Genomic DNA, 18,736 nt, shown 5'->3' on the forward strand with positions numbered 1-18,736 from the left:
CAGGATCGGGGCCCGTCCTGCTGCGTCGACTGAGGTGGAGGCCTTAGCATTTCTCCGAGGCTTGTGACTCAATCCGATCATATTGTTTGTAACGACATTGTATTGCATTTTCTTGGTCGTTTGGTCCATCTAAATTGAAGATGAAAACTTCTTCGCATGGTTTTTGTATTCCTTACCTGGGACTCTTGATGCATATTTTTTTTATCTTGCGAAGACTGCATGATAGCTCCATTTTTTATACGAATTTATTTCTTTCATTTATGGGGGAATAACACTCAAATTTGATGGTGTCCTAGAAGGGTAGATAACAGTGTTTTATTCTTCATTTTTTTTTCAATAGTTGAAATAGTCAGAATCTTGTATCATTATAAGAAACTAGGTTACACTCTTTAGAAAGGACCAGAAAAGGTTGGAAAACTCAAATCAGATTCAAGTAAATACTTTGAATAGTAAATAAGTGAAATATTGAATCGTTCTGCATTATTCTCAGTGTATACAATTAATTTTAATCATACTTTAAGTCTTACTAACTACAGAGCTTATATTTTTACTTTTATATTAAAAAAAATACATAAATCGCATGTTTACAGTATTGGGCCGCAAAAGTGAGTACAATAACACAATAGAAGCTGCTCGGACGAATATGATGTGACGAATGCCATTTTATTTTATTTCACTAGCGAATGAGTTATGAAGAATAAAAAGCACGAAGTCGGACAAACTATCATCTTATTCGTATTTTACATATTTCTATTTTCGTGTGGATTAATCGTGAATATGCAAAATAATTGTGTTTTGCCTTTGTATATCTTCTGATGGAGTTTTGTGATACACTCTCTGTATTTGTGTCTAACTTCTGTCTGTCAATTCTTCCTCTACAACACTGTAGCACTATAATTATCCTGCACTCAACGAAATCTGACCTTTGTATTTAGTTATTTGTTATTTATGAAAATTAACTTCATAGTAGTGTTTGTGGCAGAATAGAGTTCTAACTTATTTTCTGAAGTCTTTTCCAGCGCAAATATGTAAATAATTTCACCTATTATTAGGTTGTTGCACATGAAATGGCCGATTTGGTACTTAAATTTGAAACGACTGTAAAGCTTACAAAATTTTTTTAAATTAATCAAAGTATGTCCCAGTCGATTCAAAACACTTCTGCCATCGAGATTCAAGAGCATGTATATCACTTTCGTAGAAGTCCAACTGTCGGGTGTTGATAAATTCGTTCCTAAATTGTTTTTCCGCCAAAAAGTGATCCAAATGCTTAAAAAACTGGTAGTCGATGAATATGGTGGATCGGCGAGTCTCATACTGCAATTCGTTTAACTTTTGAACCGTTCTGGATACATGAGATCCTGCATTGCCGTAAGGAGTATCACACTATCTCTGTTGACTAATTTCGGTCGTTGAATACTCAATTTTTGGTGCATTTCCTCAAGTTGGGCAAATTATTTCTGTGCATTTATCGTTTCTCCAGGTGCCAAAAAAGAAAAATAGATAACTCCAGCTGTAGACCACCAAACAGTCACCATTACCTTCTTCGGATGAAGGCTCGGTTTCAGCATATGCTTCGGTGGCTCATCAGCATCTACCCATTGCCCTGATCGGCGAAGATTGTCGTATAATATCCCCTTTTCATCACATGTCACTATTCTCTGCAAAAAGGGATCACTTCTGTTGCAGGAGGGTAAAGAACTGCAAATTTTCATTCGAAGCCCCATGTTCTGCTCCGTCGAGCCTTTTCATCTTTTCAAGTTGTTGCGAGTGCCGGGAAACTATCGAATAGTGTACACCCAGCTTCTCTGCAATGTCTCTCACAGGCAGTGTCGGATTCGACTAGCAAACGCAGCTCGTCGTTGTCAATTGAAGGTCCTGGATGTCCACGAGGCTCACATTGAAGGTTTACGTCACCTGACCGGAATTTTTCGAACCACCGTCATGTGATTCGTCCGCTTGCCGTATCAGCTCCAAATGCTCTGTTAATGTTCCTGGTTGCCTCCGCTGCTTTATGGCCGAAGATTGAACTCATACAGAAATCTTTTTTTCCTTTTTTTCATTGTTATCACAACGATGGTCAAAACTGAAATAACTCCTTGATTAAATGGAGGAGTATCTATACTTCATTATCCGACACCAACAGCGCCAATTGGTGGTGGTTTGATACAGCAAAATCACAACTAACTTCACTTGATTGTCAAATCGGCCATTTCATGTGCAACAACCTAATATCTTTAAAAATATATCAAAGGGCCGTTCTCTTTTTAGTACAAAATACACGATCATTTTTATTTTCATCCCAAACATTCCGTTAGAATCAATGTAGTCCAAATGAGTTCTGAGACTATTCATAGTACGTAATTTTAGCATGCGCATTATCCAAAATTATTATAAACTAAATTAAATTCCTATTGAAATCAATTTTCAATAAAAACGAGGGGCTAATAGGGAACAAGTGTAGTTTCCTAGAATGGAACAAGTTTAATTTGGGGTTGAATATCATACGTTTTTTTAAACATCAGAAGACTTGTATGTGTAAATCCTGATCCGTTCCATTTTTTGGCGTATACGCATGAATGTAGTAAACGATCAACGGTTTTGAAGCGGATAGTATTTTGACCAATCTGCACGACAGAGCATGAACGGATACCCATCGTCATCATCAGATTATCAAAAATGTCACAATCAAGATATGACTTCATATGAATTAACACAGAAATAATACAAATCAACTTCAATCTAAAAAAAAAAACAATTTACTGGACATTTCACCTCAACTATAAACTGTCAATTCATCTTTCTGGCGGAATATGTTTTGAACTATTTTAACAAAGAATACCAAACATAGTGTTTCGTTCGAAAAACATTGTTGTGTATGTCCATAACTGTAAATACATGGTAGTAATCATGGTTCTAAATATTTTTATTCGATTATGTATGCTAAATTTAATTCCTTTATTAATCATATATAATAAAATATATTCTCAACTGTAGGAAATTCTATTTGCGTCGCAAGTGAACGTCTCGCAGCGGCCACCGCCGTGATGCGTGTCAGTGGCCCAACGAGGACTTCACTGAATCAAGATTCCCTAGATATGTTAGAGTACCCATTTCTTACAATGATCAAATATCCATCCGGATTCATCATTCATTTAGGTGAGTATTTAAAAAGTACTACTATGTATCTGTTGAAAATATTGTTCATCTTAATTTGTTGACCAAAAGATAATCATAATTAGAAATAAAACAATTTTTTTATTTTCAATATCGGGCAAATTTAAAGTTAACACTTAACCTTTTATATTGTTAGGTGCAACTGTGGCAGCGCGGTCGGTTAAACTGCTGGAACGTGTACCAAATCCAGACGAACCAGAAGTACGAGATTCGTGGTGGAAAGAAATCAGAATGGAAGTTCGATCCCATGCCAGGTCATTAGGATGCAATGTTGTTTTGGGTTACACGGAAGTTACTGCTATATCGTAAGTAATCAACTTTAAAAATGACTTCTTGTCCTTTTTCATAAAGGATTCATATTTCCCATTCGATAGTTAGTGTTGGTATGCAGCATTTTTGTTGGTAATTTTCAGAGTGTTCCAAACAGAGAAAATACCAGGTGTACAAGTTTAAATCCGGGGTTTGCTCACAGATCGTGAGTCTGAGAGCGTATCAAGCTGATATCAACACGCCATATTTTTTTTTTTAAATATGACATTTGTCAACAATTGTCAGTGCATATCATCAGCAATTTCATGCAAAAACATATTTTTTCTCGTCAATAATCATGTCCAGTTATGTTCCCGGAAAGAAGCATTTGCGGAAAACTCTGCTTTTTTTGCTTCAATTTGAAGAAATCAGCCGCTTAATCGCATTGAATGATCGTGGAGACCTACGACGACAATGCGCTATCGGAAAAAACGTGCCCAAACTGGTTCCGTTGGTTCAAAGTAGCGATTTCGTTCTGAGCGACCAGGAGCGTCAAAATCGGCCCAGGAAAGTTAAGGACCACGAATTGGAGGCTCTTTTGGACGAGGACGATACTCAAAGCAGAAAATTCTCGCCAAGCAATTAGGTGTCTCTCAACAAAATCGTGGGTTGATGTCGGCCAACCAGCGACATCTTCTGCAAGACCAAATCGCTTCGGACGAAATACACTCACAGAAGAAGCAAACAAAACCTTTCATATCTGAAGCGCGGAGCTTCCGGTTTCCCGACTTGTTTAGTTTTTTCCTAAGAGCCGCTATTTCAACTTCCACCCGAACAATATTTTCTATTATCATCCCTAGCTTGGAGTTGCCGTTCATCGTTTCCTATTAGTAGCATTTGAACTAATGAAAAAATATGAATCCTTGTTTGGGAGTCTGCCTTTTAACAAAAATCATTATTCCAAAAAGAAATAGCTAATGGTTTTCGTTGAGGATGCTGGGAGTCCTGAGTCCGCACCCACTTGGTGACACATCGGACCACTTGGCAAGCAACTTACTTCCTCTTTTGTAGTCCACGGACTCCTCTTTTTTGAGTTAAACCCAAGTTTTCAAAAAAGATCGAAAAAGTTGACTGACGAACGGGCAGAGGTGAGGCAGCGTCTGATGAGTTGTCTCTGCCCTGGACGAAACCGTCAGTCAGCTTTTTCGTTCTTTAATGATTTTAGTTGTTATTGATTTCATTCAAAAATTTTCAATTAATCACTTTATAATTGACATTCACTACTCACATTTGCAGGGAAGATGTTTGTGTACTTTCTGCTACCGGTACAGCAGCCGTTATCAATATGTCCCACAATAGCGATCCAATGCAAATGGAAGCGCAATCCTCCTCAAAGAAAGACTTAATGGTATCATCATTAGAAGAAGCTCGCAACAGTTTACGAATGCAAGAGAGAAACGAGATGAGTGCTTCGCTTGGAAGCGGTCCCAAAGGCGTCCCGTCTAGTGCTTCTGTTCACAATTACCGTTGCTTCATGTGTCACATCCCATATAGTCAATCGTCAGTTCCTTTCAATGTAAAAATGAAGAAATGTGCTGTATGTAAGCGAGGAAAGGTACCAGATGTACTTCTAGCAACAATAGAAATTCCCGAGTGTCTGCAAACTACCGGCAGAGGTTGCTTTATCCAAGCTCAAGTTGTACGTGCCAAAAAAGATCTACGAGCTGAATCGAATGCGAAAGAAATTTCTGATGGTTTGCCGTTTCTAGAGTACGAATTGCATCGATTACTAATCAATAAGTTAAAAGCAAAGGGCATGAATGCAATATTTGGCCTTAAGACACAAATAGCTGTGGGTGAGAAACTAATGGCTTTGATTGCGACCGGTACGGCTGTATATTTATCAGCTCTGCCATCACCCACTTGCCCAAAAATCGTGGCCGGTAACTCGTGGACAGATACGGCGAAGTTGAATGATCTTCAAAAGTCATTGTTAGAGACTTTCGAACGAAATCGAGAAATCTATCAACTGAAATGTATAGATCCGGACTTGCAGAATGGGAGACATTCAGATACAGATGATTCAGAAGACGAAATGCCCGAAATGGATTTAGCGACTGGAGGAAAAGATGCTTGTGTTTTAGAAATAGATGATATTGAAGATTTAGAGATTATTACTTTACTAATGGAGCCTGTACCGCCAGATGGTTTTTACGTAGTCAATACACAATCGATTCCTGGTCTCCAAGATCTTGAAGTTGTAAAAAATTTACAAATGTTTACGCAAGTCTGGAAGGCGAAACTCACTCTTGGGCATGGTATTGGGCATTTTCCTAAACACTTTCAAAGGTAAAATGTTGCAGTTTGTTACGCCTGAGATTTGATAATTGTTTACTTTTGTAGAATTCTTCAAACTATTTTCTTCAAGTTAAGAACGTTAGTGCCATGCGCAATTTGTGATCTTAGGTTTAGGTTAGAGCTTCCAGAGAGCGTAAGTATCTTTCAAATTAAAGTGCAAACAGTTATGGGCCGGTAAAATATCGTTACTTTTATATTTTTATAATGCTAACACGCAATTTTAAATGATGTCCCTATATATTCTTACAGGATGAAATTCAGTTGTTAGTAACTGGCATGGCTCTTGGCCTGGGTGAACCCTCCAGATACAACAGAGCCCGTCGAAAGACATTTTCTGGGGGAAATAGTACAACAAATGATAATTCAAATGCATCGTTTGGCAGTGCGATTGCTAATATTGCCGCAGCTCAAAAGCAGTCGGATGAAGAACTTATCTTCAGTTTGGATGAAGACCAAACCATGGTTAATGATCAAACAGCAGCCGTAAATCAACCACCCTTGTCCAGTTCCAATTTCGGCGCACATTCATTGCGGTTGCGTAAGGCGTCACCAACCAGAACGACCAGCTTGAATCCGACATTTCGATATTCACGACATGTAAGATACGCATTTAATAGTGACGCAAATATATTATTTAATGTTTGCTTTTATTTTCAAGCTTCCTGTTCGAGATAGATATGGTGTCGACATAACACCTTTGAGTTACGTGACCGGAGGTCGCATCGAAAAATATTTAGGGAACTTGAATTTCTTTTTCATTAGAGAGAGTACGTCGGTTAGAGAAAATGGCGGTATTAGCGGCTTTGTTCATGGCTTTATTACGGAAGTAAGCGTATACTCAAATGTTCCAAAGAAATGCATGGAAGTTATTCATTTATTTTCTCCATAGATTTTGTCTGTAGTTCGCGCCCATGTTACAGCATTAGGTGGCAACGCAATGGTTTCGTTTTATATGACAGAATTACTTCTAGTCGACAATCAGCACAAAAATCAGGTTAGTTTGTCGTCATTGAAATTTTTAAGTTGAGATATTTTTTCTAATTTCGTTTGGCAAGAATTTTGGCCTATTCAAAGACATAGCTTTACTAAATTCAGTTTGCGTACAATACTAAACTCAATGCAATGATATTAGCCGAATGTTTTTCACATTGAACATAGTGGTTTCAATTGCTTGTAAGAAGAATTATATTATTATAATTGTGCATCCTGGGAATTGGGGCTTAAGAATACACTCAAAGTCTTCTCTGCTTGTCGTAAGAGGTGACTAAAAGGGACAGAAATTTGTGGGCTAACAACCTGCAAATTTTGAAACTTTATTGCTACCGAAACGTGAACAACGCTTCGGGTGGGGTCTAATCTCGCGGTCACGATCTTTGGCTATCGAAAACGGACTATAATTGGTTTCCAGTCCAGGTTAAGAAGCGTCACAATTGTACAATGCTATATGAGGTTAGATAGTTAAGTAATAAGTAATGAGACTGATTCCATAAAAACCGTATATTTAAAAATTATTCTACAACTCTGCCATCCCCTTCAAAGTAGTCCCCTTGGGAAGCTATACAGCGATTCCAGCGAGTTTTCCACTGTTCGTAACATTTCTGGAACGCTTCGACTTCGCTTTGACTCGATCAAGCAGCGTGGGATCATTTTCTACTTGTTCCAAACAGTCTTTTGCGACGGTCATTCGATGCTGCTTTTGCTCCTCAGAAAGGTTCTTTGAAACGATCTTCGCACACAACTTTTTCATCCCGAAATCGCCTGTTAAAATTTGTCTGACTGTTTCACGGTTCATACCCAGTTCGGAGGTCAACATTCGAACTGCTAAACGCCAATCTGCACGGATTGCGGCGCGCACACGCTGTGTATTCGCGTCAGTCTGCACCTCGACTGGTCTCCTACTCCGCGCCTCGTCTTCCACGCTTTCACGCACCTCCTTAAACTCGTTATGCCATCGAAACGCCTAGGCTCGACTAAGAGCACTATCACCATGCACTTTTACGATTTTAGCGTACGTTTCCGAAGCTGTTTCGCCCAATCTGGCGCAAAATTATATCACGACGCGTTGCTCTACATTTCGTTTCTCCATTTTCGTGACGAGAACCACCAACACACTTCTACTCAACACGACCCAGCAGGCGAACTAAGCAAGCTAGAGCGATGGTGAATATATCAATGGAAAGGGGGCGGATGCCGGGGAAGGGGAAGAGAATTTGAAGATTGCAGGTTTACCACAAGCGCGGCAATAAAATTAGTCTCATTACTTAATTGTCTAACCTCGGGTATATAGTGGAGGAGGATGGTTTTTACGAACAGTTAAACGCAGTTAAGAAGAGGCGTCTCAAAGTTGACATTGTGATCATGTTGGGTGATCTGAATATCTGAATGCCAAGGTGGAATTTGGCAACACCTTGCTGGGACATGTGATGGGGAATCATTGTCTTGACGACCGCAACACTAATGGTAGGAGGTTCGTAGATCTATGCAACATCCACCGCCTCGTCATTGGTGGCCATTGTTCAAACACAGAGCTTGCCCTAGGGTCAGTTGAGTTTCAACTGACCGAGGCTGGATCGACCAGTTCGCGATCAGCAGTAGATTTAAGAGCTGGATGTGCGTAACAAGACAAGCGCTGACATCGGCCTCGGAAAGGATCATCATCTGTCGCTTACATTCACTTGCGTGTTGTGTTCGCTGCTTCTTGCAAGGTTGGGGAGCTGCGACCTCCTAAACTCAACATCGACCGCTTGTATAACCCAGCTGTCGCTCGACAGAGCTATCTTGCTGATCGGAGTAGCTTGCCTTAAAATATCGATTAGCATTGGGCCACCATCAAAAATGCCCTTTTCTCGAGTGCTGCAAAGGACTCATCCCGAAGAGGCTTCGTAAGATTTGGCTAACTCCGGAATCACGGCTGGTGTGACACACTCCAACTTCGATACCGGGCGAAATCCCGGAAAAATTCAGCATAAGAGAGAATTTGCTATTGCGCTAATCAGGGAAGCGGAAGATACCGTAGATTGTAATTATTTGAGAAATGTATATCGCATCACGAAAAGGCTTACATGTGGTTGCAAATCTTTCGATGGTCAATGGTTGACTTCTCATTCACGATTATGAACAACTAAAAAAATTGGAAAGCACACTTCACCATGGTTTTTAACCATATCACATCCGGCGCGGTTCCTCTTCTTGCAGATGCAATGGCTAGTCTCCGTAACATGCGGATACGGACTGTTCCTCCAAGCAGAAGAGAAATCATTTCGGCCATCAATGTCCTCAAACGGAGTAAAGCCGCTGGGCTTGACTGTTACTGCAGATCTGCTGCTTCCACTCGTATGGAAATCTTGAGAAAGTTATCTGCCAAGAACTGAGCGATTTAAATACCTCAGGTCAACGTTATCAGCCAATGGAAAACTGCGTTATGAAATTGCTTCACGCATTAACGCAACCTGGATGAAGTGACGTTCCACAACTGATGTTCTTTGTGATCGACGTATCAACAAACGTCTCAAATCTAAAATTTACCGGAATGTCGTGCGTCCTGTCGCCCTTTATAGTTCTGAATGTTGGTCGACTATAAAAAACAATGAACGGCATTTTACGGTAATGGAGACGAAGATGTTGCGTTGGACTAGTGGTGTTTTGATCACACCCGAAATGAGGATATCCGCGAACATTATGGGGTTGCACCGATCGTGGAAAAAATGCGAGAGAGGCGTCTTCGATTGGTATGGTCACGCAACGCTAACGAGAATTCACTTGTCAAGATGGGTGTGAACATCGAGGTCGATGGGAAAGGACCAAAAGGCAGGACGAAACAACGGTGGCTTCATACGCTGGATGGGGATTTAAACGCCTTGAAATTGGACCCAGATCAAGCATTCGATAGACGAGCCGACGCCGCTTGTGAACAGGACAAAGGCTGAAGAAAAAGAAGATAAGATAAGATAAGTGTAGTATAGACAATGTTTGTTTAGGGTGAGCACAATATCTGCCTTAATATGTAATTATATCTTAGAGTTTGGAAATATAGGGAGTTCCTCATATAAGATGAACACAAACCATTTATTCCTGGTGCGCCCAGTTTCTGGTAATGTAGTTTCTACAAATTCCTGTACAAAAACCACATCTTTCTCTATATTACCTTCAACATATTCACGCATGAGCAAGTTATCAATCATTGTCCAATACAAATCCCTGGTTTTTATAAAAAAATGTATTAAATATTGCTGATGGATTATTTGGATATATTGTATTAATCTGGGTACTTGCTGCTAATACTTTTTCACTTTAAGAGTTTCCAATAAGCCTTAATTTTGAATATTTCCAATTGCAGGGTCAGTGTCTTGTGAATATCGGTGGTGATGCAGTCCATGTTTCTTACTTTGCCGATGACTGATATATAAAATTGCGAGGCATTTAGCGTTCGTTTTATCTGTCACGGCCAAAAAGTGTTCTCTAGTAAGAAAGCGAAAGCCTCCATTTTCCTTTTAGAGGATAAAAACGAGAAGGCCTAATTGTAGGATCAAGGCTCGAGTACTTTAATGAATGTCGGAATCGAAATGTGCTGTATGTTTTTTTTATTTATTTGAGTTTGTAGCGGCTCTTACATGACATATTATCGACAATTTATGTTGATTTTGTCGTGATTTATTGCGCTCAGTAGTTGGGCTGGAAAAGTTTTTCCAACGCAACTATTGATATGTTAAAAAAGTTGCAATATTAGTATTATTGTATATTATCCTGTCAACGAAATACTTAATTTTAAAGAATTTTTTAAACAATTTTTCCCTTTTTTCGAAAATATTTACTTTTTACAAGGCAAGTTAACATTCGTTGCGTTTAAAGTTTTAAATCTTGCCTAAATGAACAAATTGATATGACATTCAAATTATGGCACGAGAAAAAATGTTATCGATGTGTATTATTTCAAAAGTATTTTTGCCAAAAATAAATCGTTGTTGTTTGGTAATGAATTCGCTCTTCAATAGAAAACTTGAATTGCTCAATAACGGAAGTCGACTGGACGTTTCACAGAAGTTACAATATTTATAGGAATTTTCGAACTGGACCACATACATATATAGTTATATTTTTAAATGTTGCGTAACAGAGAACAATAAAGTGAATTAGTATTTTTTATGAGATGTAGTCGAAAAGTGTACTTTCAAGAGATTGCCATAATAACGAAACGACCTAATCTGAAGAGACATCCAATTAGTTTTCTATCGAGGCGAATAGTTTTCCTAGGATTGTAAGTAAAACAATAATGTTAAATAGCATCACAATAATTCAATAAAACGTTTATGGAAAGTAGAAGTTAATAAGTTTTGTTTCTAATCTACAATCAAACATTCACATATATTACATGTGTCAGTTTAGTACCTCAGGCATTCCAGTCGTACTCAAAGAAATCTGATCAGAATCATCAGATTTATATAAGATAAAACAAATTAATTAATTAATTACGCAACAATCAGTATCAGGTCTAAGTCTGCCTTAATAAGGAACTCCAGACATCCCGGTTTTGCGCCGAGGTCCACGGTCCACCAATTCGATATCCTGTTATCGGTTTTGAAAATATAAGCGAAAGGCTATGCTCTCTGTGATTGCGAGGCAAATTTAGAAATATAAGTGTCATAAACGTTCACGCCACTACAGAGGAGACTGCAGAGTCGGAGAAGGATACCTTCTACGAGGCAGTTGAGCGAACCCTCGAAGCCTGTCCCAAGTATGATATCAAAATCATACTTGGAGATTTCAACAATCGACTCCCATAGTTTACATAGGGATATCAATGATAACGGACTGTCGATTATTCAGTTAGCAGTATCGCACGAAATGGCTGTTGGAAGTACCTGGTTTGCGCGGAAAGCGTTCCATAAATATACGTGGGTCTCCCCAGACGGGACCACTTTCAACCAAATTGACCATGTGTTGATCGAACGCCGCCACCTCTCAGCCTTGATGAATGTCAGAACATTTTAGGGGGCCAATATAGACTCGGACCACTATCTCGTTGGCATGGTGCTCTGAGCTCAAATTACGACACCACCTACAATCCCCTCTGACAAGCAGGTGAGAGTGAATAATGAAGCCAACCAACACAGCCCTCTGCAACACCTATAAGAAGGAAACGGATGCCGCAATAACTAGAGATGAAGTATCAACAAATGATTTTCACAATCACCTGAAGAACATTATTATAAATACGGCCACAAAGATACTTGGCCCCAGCCGCAAAAAAAGTCGGAACGTCGGACGATGAATGTAAGCTAGCAACAGAACGGAAGAATGCTGCATACCGAGTAATGTTGGATTCTCATAGAACGCGGGCACGCGCAAAGACTTATCACGAACTCCGGCGAGCAGAGAAGGGGCTTCACAGACGAAAAAAGGAAGCCTGGGAGAACCAACAGGTACAGGGAGCAACCGCACCAGGCACAGAAGGCGGAAGTTTTACCAACAAGTCAGCAGGATGAAGCCTTATACACCTTGATGCTCAATCGCGAATTGGAGGTCCTGCCAATTGAAGACGACGGACAAATACCTCCACCACCAAGTATAGAAAAAACAGTGCGTGCAATTTATCGGCTTAAAGACCATAAGTCGCCAGGAGCCGAATGAATTATAGCCGACTTGGTTAAATATGTAGGCGACCAATTACACCAAGTGGTTCATCAACTTGTGCTCAAGGTGTGGGACAGCGAATCAATGCCTGACGATTGGCAACGAGGCATTATCAGTCTCATACATAAAAAGGGAGATATCACGCCGTTCAGCAATTATAGAGGTATCACATTGCTGAGTACCATCTATAAGCTACTCTCAGCTATCTTGCTAGGCTGGATAGTCCCCCATACCCTCAGAACATCATTGGCCCATACCAAAGAGGCTTCCCTCCAGGCAAATCAACAGCAAATCAGATTTTCTCTCTGCGTCAAGCGATGGAAAAACTGTTGGAATATAGACATCAGTTACACCATCTTTTCATCGACTTTAAAGCCGCCTATGACAGTATAGCCAGGGCAAAACTGTACACGGCCATGAGGGAATTCGGTATTCCGACGAAATTAATAAGATTGACTCGGCTAACCCTGAACAATATGTGAGGTCAGATAAAAGCAGCAAGATCACCTTCGAGATCATTCGACATCAAAAGCGGTCTAAGACTAGGGGTACCCTATCATGCATCCTCTTTAACCTGGCCCTGGAGAAAACGATTCGCGATACAGATATACAACTTTGAGACCGTTGATAATTTCTCCTATCTTGGGTCGAAAATTACAACCGATAACAGCTACGATGATGAAATCCGCGCACGGTTGTTGGCAGCCAACAGAGCCTATTTCAGTTTACAAAAACTGTTCCGCTCGAAACGTCTCACCACAGGGTCAAAGCTCTTACCATACAAGATCCTGCTAGTCCTCATGTGTTCCTCGGAGACTTGGGTTCTTAGCAAGAAGAATTACGAACTCTTGGCCGCGTTCGAGAGAAGACTCCTCCGAAGAATTTTTGGCCTACCTACATGAGGATGGACGATTCCGTAGCCTACATAATGACGAAATCTATGAGCGATACCATGATCGCCATTTTGTGGATAAAATCCGGCTCAACAGGTTGCGGTGAGTGGGTCACTTAATCCGTATGGATGAGGATGATCCAGCCCGGAAAGTCTATAAGGGTAATATCTATGGTAGAAAAAGAAAACGAGACAGACCCTGCCCGAGATGGATCGATGGCGTAGATCAAGACGCTAGCCAGTTTTAAGGACTTGAGTTCCTTATTAAGGCAGACCTAGGCTGGATACCGGTTGTTGCGCCGTTGATGATGAAACATGAAAACATATTCACGTATCTCATATTTGGCTAACGATTGAGAATACATAACACCGGGCAGTTGTAGGAAATTGTCTAATAAATCAGTTATTAAAACGGAAAATTCTACCTCAACCAAACATAAACCCAAAAAGTGGGAAGTTTATGAAGCGTTATTTTCAATAATCAAATCAAAAAGTTATATAAACTAAGAAATTTTTAGATATCACCAAGTTGAAGAGCTTCTGTTGTAAATAAAAAATACAAAAAAAGCAATCGTCTCACACTTCGACTAGGCCCCGGCGAGATTCGAACTCGCGATCTCCTGTTTACTAGACAGGCGCTTTAACCAACTAAGCCACGGCGCCGATGTCGTCGTGGGAAAAAGAGTTTTATTTCAATTAAACGGTAAACATCACACAAATAAAAGAAAATTCAATTGATTTATTTACTTTTTATTCAGGATGATGAGTGCTCAGTGTACACAGACTAGACAAGGTAATATCAATACGAAACGTCAAATTAATGATAACGTCACTTGGACCAATATAATGTATAGTGAAATTTAATGAACATCTTGTAGCCCTGGAACTATTATGGCTAAAGGAAAGTTATGAACTAAGATGTGAAGTTAACGCCAAACAGCTGTTAAGGGATATCGAATTAGTGGACCTCGGCGCAAAACCGGGGTGTCTGGAGTTCCTTATTAAGGCAGGCCTAAACCGGATACCGGTTGTTGCGCCGTTGATGATGATGAGGTAACATCTCTATCTATGAATAAAGTCCATATCTATGAAAATTGGTAGAAAAGTCTCGAAGATATTCGATTTTGAAATTCCAATTTGGTAAGATGATCACAGATTTGTTAATACTGTAATTTAAAATGAAGTCATCACTAAAATTTATTGTTAGTAAATCGAATGTTGCATTCAATTACGAACAACAGAACACCTCACTTCAGAAATTCAAAAAAAAAATGGGCAAAATTCATTCATAATAAAATCAATCAATCATGTTTATGTTCAATAGAGAACATAAACGTAACATGAAGACAGGCCAACAGGTGCATGCAGCCCTCAACCGAGAGTAAAATGGGCATTTAACTCGTTCCATAGATACAAGTCTGCAGGTCCGGATGGCATAATTCGTGCGCTAGTAATAGAGGGAATGGATGCCCTGGGTCTACATATTCGGAATATATATCGTGCATGCCTAGCACACGCTTAAATTCCAATTAACTGGCGTGATGTGAAGATGTTATTCATTTCCAAACCAGGGAAACCCACCTACACAGACGCAAAAATCTTCCGACCGATCAGTCTAACGTCGTTCTACTAAAAGGACCAGAAAGACTACTAGATCGGTTCATAAAGGATACACACAATCCTAAGTGGCCAGGTAAATGCACGGAGACAGCACTCCATTAAATTACGGCAAAAATTGAAAAGGCCATGTCGGAAAGAGAATACGCCTTATACACATTCATGGACATAGAAGGTTCGCTCATTTATGCCTCATTCGCGGCAATTTGTAATGCGGTAAGACATCATGGAATCGAACCACTGCTAATCAGTTGGATCCTTCACATGCTAGAGTGGAGAAAAATCCACATACCGGTCGGCCAGAAGTCTATTGTAGCAGGATGTCTTAGGGGCTGCCCACAATGGAAAGGTTCTGTCTCCACTGTTATGGCTCTTGGTAATGGATAGCCTACTGTGGCTCCTGGAGGACAAAAAAGTCTCTGCACAAGCATTTGCGGACGACCTAGCCGTAATAATTACGGACACAGTATGTGATCGCTTGAATGCAACTCTGCTTGAAATCCACAGTTGGTGCCTCCGCAATGGACTCACGGTGAACGCTAGGAAGACTGGACTAGTTATGTTCACTAGGAAAGGCAGGTGGGGCAGCTATACGCTACCCACTTTAGCAGGGGCCGAAATCCAGCTGGCACAAACAGCCAAGTACTTAAGGAGTATATTTCGACTCCAAGTTAACGTGGAAGCACCATATCCAAGAACAATATCAGAAATCCTGCAGATTGCTGTTGGTGGAGTGCGTGTTGTAGGAATGTGATAGGTATGACCTGAGGATACACTGGATGTATAATAATAATAATAATCGTTGGCACAACAATCCATATAGGATCAGGGCCTTGAAGTTTTTTAGAGCACTTCATTCAAGACCGTAAGGGTACACCAGAGAGGTACAGAGTCACTCGAGATTATTACCCTGATTTGACTCAGGTACTCATTCACAGCTGAGTCGACTGGTATCCGACATAACACGATAACAAATCCCTCTGCCACCAGTGAGATTTGAACCGTGACTTTTTGCTACGACAGCCCAGCGCTCTAACCACTTGAGCCATCCGGACACTGGATGTATACATCCATAATAAAACCCATTTTGATGTATGCATGCATTGTCTGGTAGCCGAGACTGAACTATGCAAACAGCAGGAAGCTGGCGACTGCGGCACTTGAAGCTATCTTAAATTTATCCCTCATTCACTTGGAGGTGAAATGGAAAGCAGCCAATGACGCATATGGACTCGATACCATTGGAGCGTGAAAAGGCGACCAATCAAACGGTCATGCGTCTATCTGGAAATATTTTGACAAACATCCGGTAGCCCAGATGCCGACCAATCCAGATTCGTCTTTGAGAAGACATACACCGTCGTAATCACGGAAAGAGAAGAATGGTCGATAAATAGCCATTAGTATTTTCAGATTACGGACTTAATAATCTTCACCGACGGGTCAGTCATGGAGGGTGGATCGGGCGTAGGAGTGTTCTCGTGGAATTCGATTTTAGAACTGGCCCGACCCCTCGGAAAATTGACAATCATATTCCAGCCATTTCATTGGCAACAGAAGAATGTCTGCGACAAAAATGGAGGGGTCGCACCATTCGAATCTGTTCCGATTCCAGTTAGTGTGGAGTTGTCATCAGGTGCTTCTGAAACTTGGCCGACTGAACGAAACATTCCTGATGTGGGTGCCAGGACACTCAAACATCGCTGGTAATGAGAAGGGTGACAGACTGGCCCGCCGAGTGTCTGGATGTGAGGCCAGAACCAACTCTTGGAATCCAACCATCTATTGTCAAGTCTACTCTGAAGGGTGAAATTGCAAGGATTCACGCAGTCGAGTGGAGAAATTTGCACTCTTGCCGGCAAGCGAAAATCCTTGTGAAAGAGCCTAAGGTGACTAGGCGGTCTGTGTACTCGCTTCTCCGCTCGCCAGAGTTCGTGGTAAGTATCTGCGCCTGCCCGCGTTCTTTGAGAATGCAACATTACTCGGTATGCAGCATTCTTCCGCTCCGTTGATAGCTTACATTTATCATCAAAACAGTTATTGCGACTGGGGCTAAGTATGTTTGTGCCCGTATTTATGATAACGTTCTTCAGGTGATTGTGAAGATCATCTGTTGATGCTTTATCTCCAGGATCTCTGTTGACTGTAGTTATTGCGGCATCCATTTCCCCTCTTGTAGATGTTGCGGAGGGCTGTGTTGTGGATGGCTTGAGTGTTCACTCTCACCTGATTGTCAGAGGGGATTCTGGATGATGTTGTTATTCGAGCTCGGAACACCATGCCAACGAGATAGTGATCCGAGTCTCTATTGGCCCCCCTACATCAAGACTGAGAAGTGACGGCGTTCGATCAACACGTGGTCAATTTGATTGAAAGTGATCCCGTCTGGAGAAGACCACGTATGTTTGTGGACCGCTTTCTGCACAAACCTGGTACTTCCAACAACCATTTCATGTGACACTGCTAATTGAATATTCCGAAGTCCGTTATCATTTGTATTTTGGTGTAAGCTATGGGAACCGATGTATCGCCTGAATACGGGCTCCTTCCCTACTAGGCTGTTAAAATCCCCAAGTATGATTTTGATATCATATCTGAGACAGGTTTCGAGGGTTTGTTCTACTGCCTCGTAGAAGGTATCCTTCTCCGACTCCGCAATCTCCTCTGTAGTGGCGTGAACGTTAATGAGGCTTATATTTTTAAATTTTGCCTCGTAAGCGCATAGAGCATAGCCTTTCGCTTATGTTTTCAAAGCCGATAACAGCAGGTTTCATTTTTTGGGTGACTAAGAAACCTACTCCGAGCACATGGTATAGTGGATGGCCACTATAATATATGACGTAGTGACTCTTCTCCAGGAAACCGGTCCCTGCCCAACGCATCTCCTACAATGCCGTTACATCAACCCTATATTGGGACAGGGTATCGGCTTGCTGCTTGGCAGCTCCATCTTAGTACAGGGAACGTACGTTCCATGAGAAAATGCGCAAATCGTTATTCCTTTTTCATCGCCAGGTTCGTCGTTGTAAAATCCATCCAGTCCGAGGCTCCTGTTGTGGCTTCGTAACAAATTGATTTCCGTGTAGGGTTGTCAGCCCTACCCACCCCCAACCTGGAGGACCAGTTAATACAATTTGGAGGTGGAGATAGGGTTTGGTAGTAGATCTGTTGGTGTTGGTTCAGCAGGCGTTTCCCAGGATTTATGCTCCTTCTTGGGTACCAATCCACGTTTCGTCCTGGGACCTATACTACCCTTTGACCATGCACGGGCAAGTACCCAATGAAAAAAAAGGTGGAAAAAGGCTAGACGGTTTCGTCCAAGAAGAAGGCACGCCGAATAAACATAAACAGAATACAATACCTGACTATTACTTTTTGGTCACGCTACTGACTAAATGGAAGCCAGGTAGCATCTGATGAATTATGCCTCCATCTTGGTTGACAGCATCTAGCCTGAAATTAAATGATTGAAGGTGTGGAGAATTGTAATTTTGTTGAAAATGACAAATTTTTTGAAAGTATTCCTGAAAAACGCTATAACTCTGCAACGGTAAAAGATAAAGTACCCATTCCAGGGATCAATTTTCCTGAAATTAGTGGTACTATCACCAATAAAAATCTCTACCATTATGAACAGGACACTTTGTATAAAATAATAAGGCAATATACAACGCATGATAGAAAAACAAGAGATGTTATACGCAATATATTTCAGCCAATGCATTCAAAAAAAGAGTGAATGCCGAAACCCGGGATTGAACCGGGGACCTTTAGATCTTCAGTCTAACGCTCTCCCAACTGAGCTATTTCGGC

At 40.8% G+C, this 18,736-nt stretch overlaps 1 protein-coding gene and 2 non-coding genes across 5 annotated transcripts in view; 1 reads left to right on the forward strand and 2 right to left on the reverse strand.

The window, feature by feature from the left end:
• LOC119658754 (C2 domain-containing protein 5) overlaps positions 1 to 11,089 on the forward strand; it is a 46,886-nt gene extending 35,797 nt beyond the window's left edge. For 2 of the 3 annotated variants that reach the window (XM_038066444.1, XM_038066447.1), the window contains exons 7-15: positions 591 to 605; positions 2,998 to 3,159; positions 3,314 to 3,482; positions 4,723 to 5,775; positions 5,830 to 5,917; positions 6,034 to 6,381; positions 6,443 to 6,610; positions 6,674 to 6,778; positions 10,121 to 11,089. In XM_038066444.1, coding sequence (XP_037922372.1) covers positions 591 to 605; positions 2,998 to 3,159; positions 3,314 to 3,482; positions 4,723 to 5,775; positions 5,830 to 5,917; positions 6,034 to 6,381; positions 6,443 to 6,610; positions 6,674 to 6,778; positions 10,121 to 10,183 — 2,171 coding nt within the window. In that variant the 3' untranslated portion in view covers positions 10,184 to 11,089. The remainder of the gene's footprint in view (positions 1 to 590; positions 606 to 2,997; positions 3,160 to 3,313; positions 3,483 to 4,722; positions 5,776 to 5,829; positions 5,918 to 6,033; positions 6,382 to 6,442; positions 6,611 to 6,673; positions 6,779 to 10,120) is intronic. The other variant, XM_038066445.1, reaches the window with a different exon arrangement.
• A 2,806-nt stretch (positions 11,090 to 13,895) lies between these two features.
• Trnat-agu lies at positions 13,896 to 13,969 on the reverse strand. Its single transcript has one exon. It is a non-coding gene; the product is annotated as a tRNA-Thr (tRNA).
• Positions 13,970 to 18,663: 4,694 nt separating this feature from the next.
• Positions 18,664 to 18,736, reverse strand: Trnaf-gaa. The gene has a single exon. It is a non-coding gene; the product is annotated as a tRNA-Phe (tRNA).

This window comes from Hermetia illucens, chromosome 6 (genome assembly GCF_905115235.1).
Source record: "Hermetia illucens chromosome 6, iHerIll2.2.curated.20191125, whole genome shotgun sequence".
Classification (NCBI taxonomy): domain Eukaryota; kingdom Metazoa; phylum Arthropoda; class Insecta; order Diptera; family Stratiomyidae; genus Hermetia; species Hermetia illucens.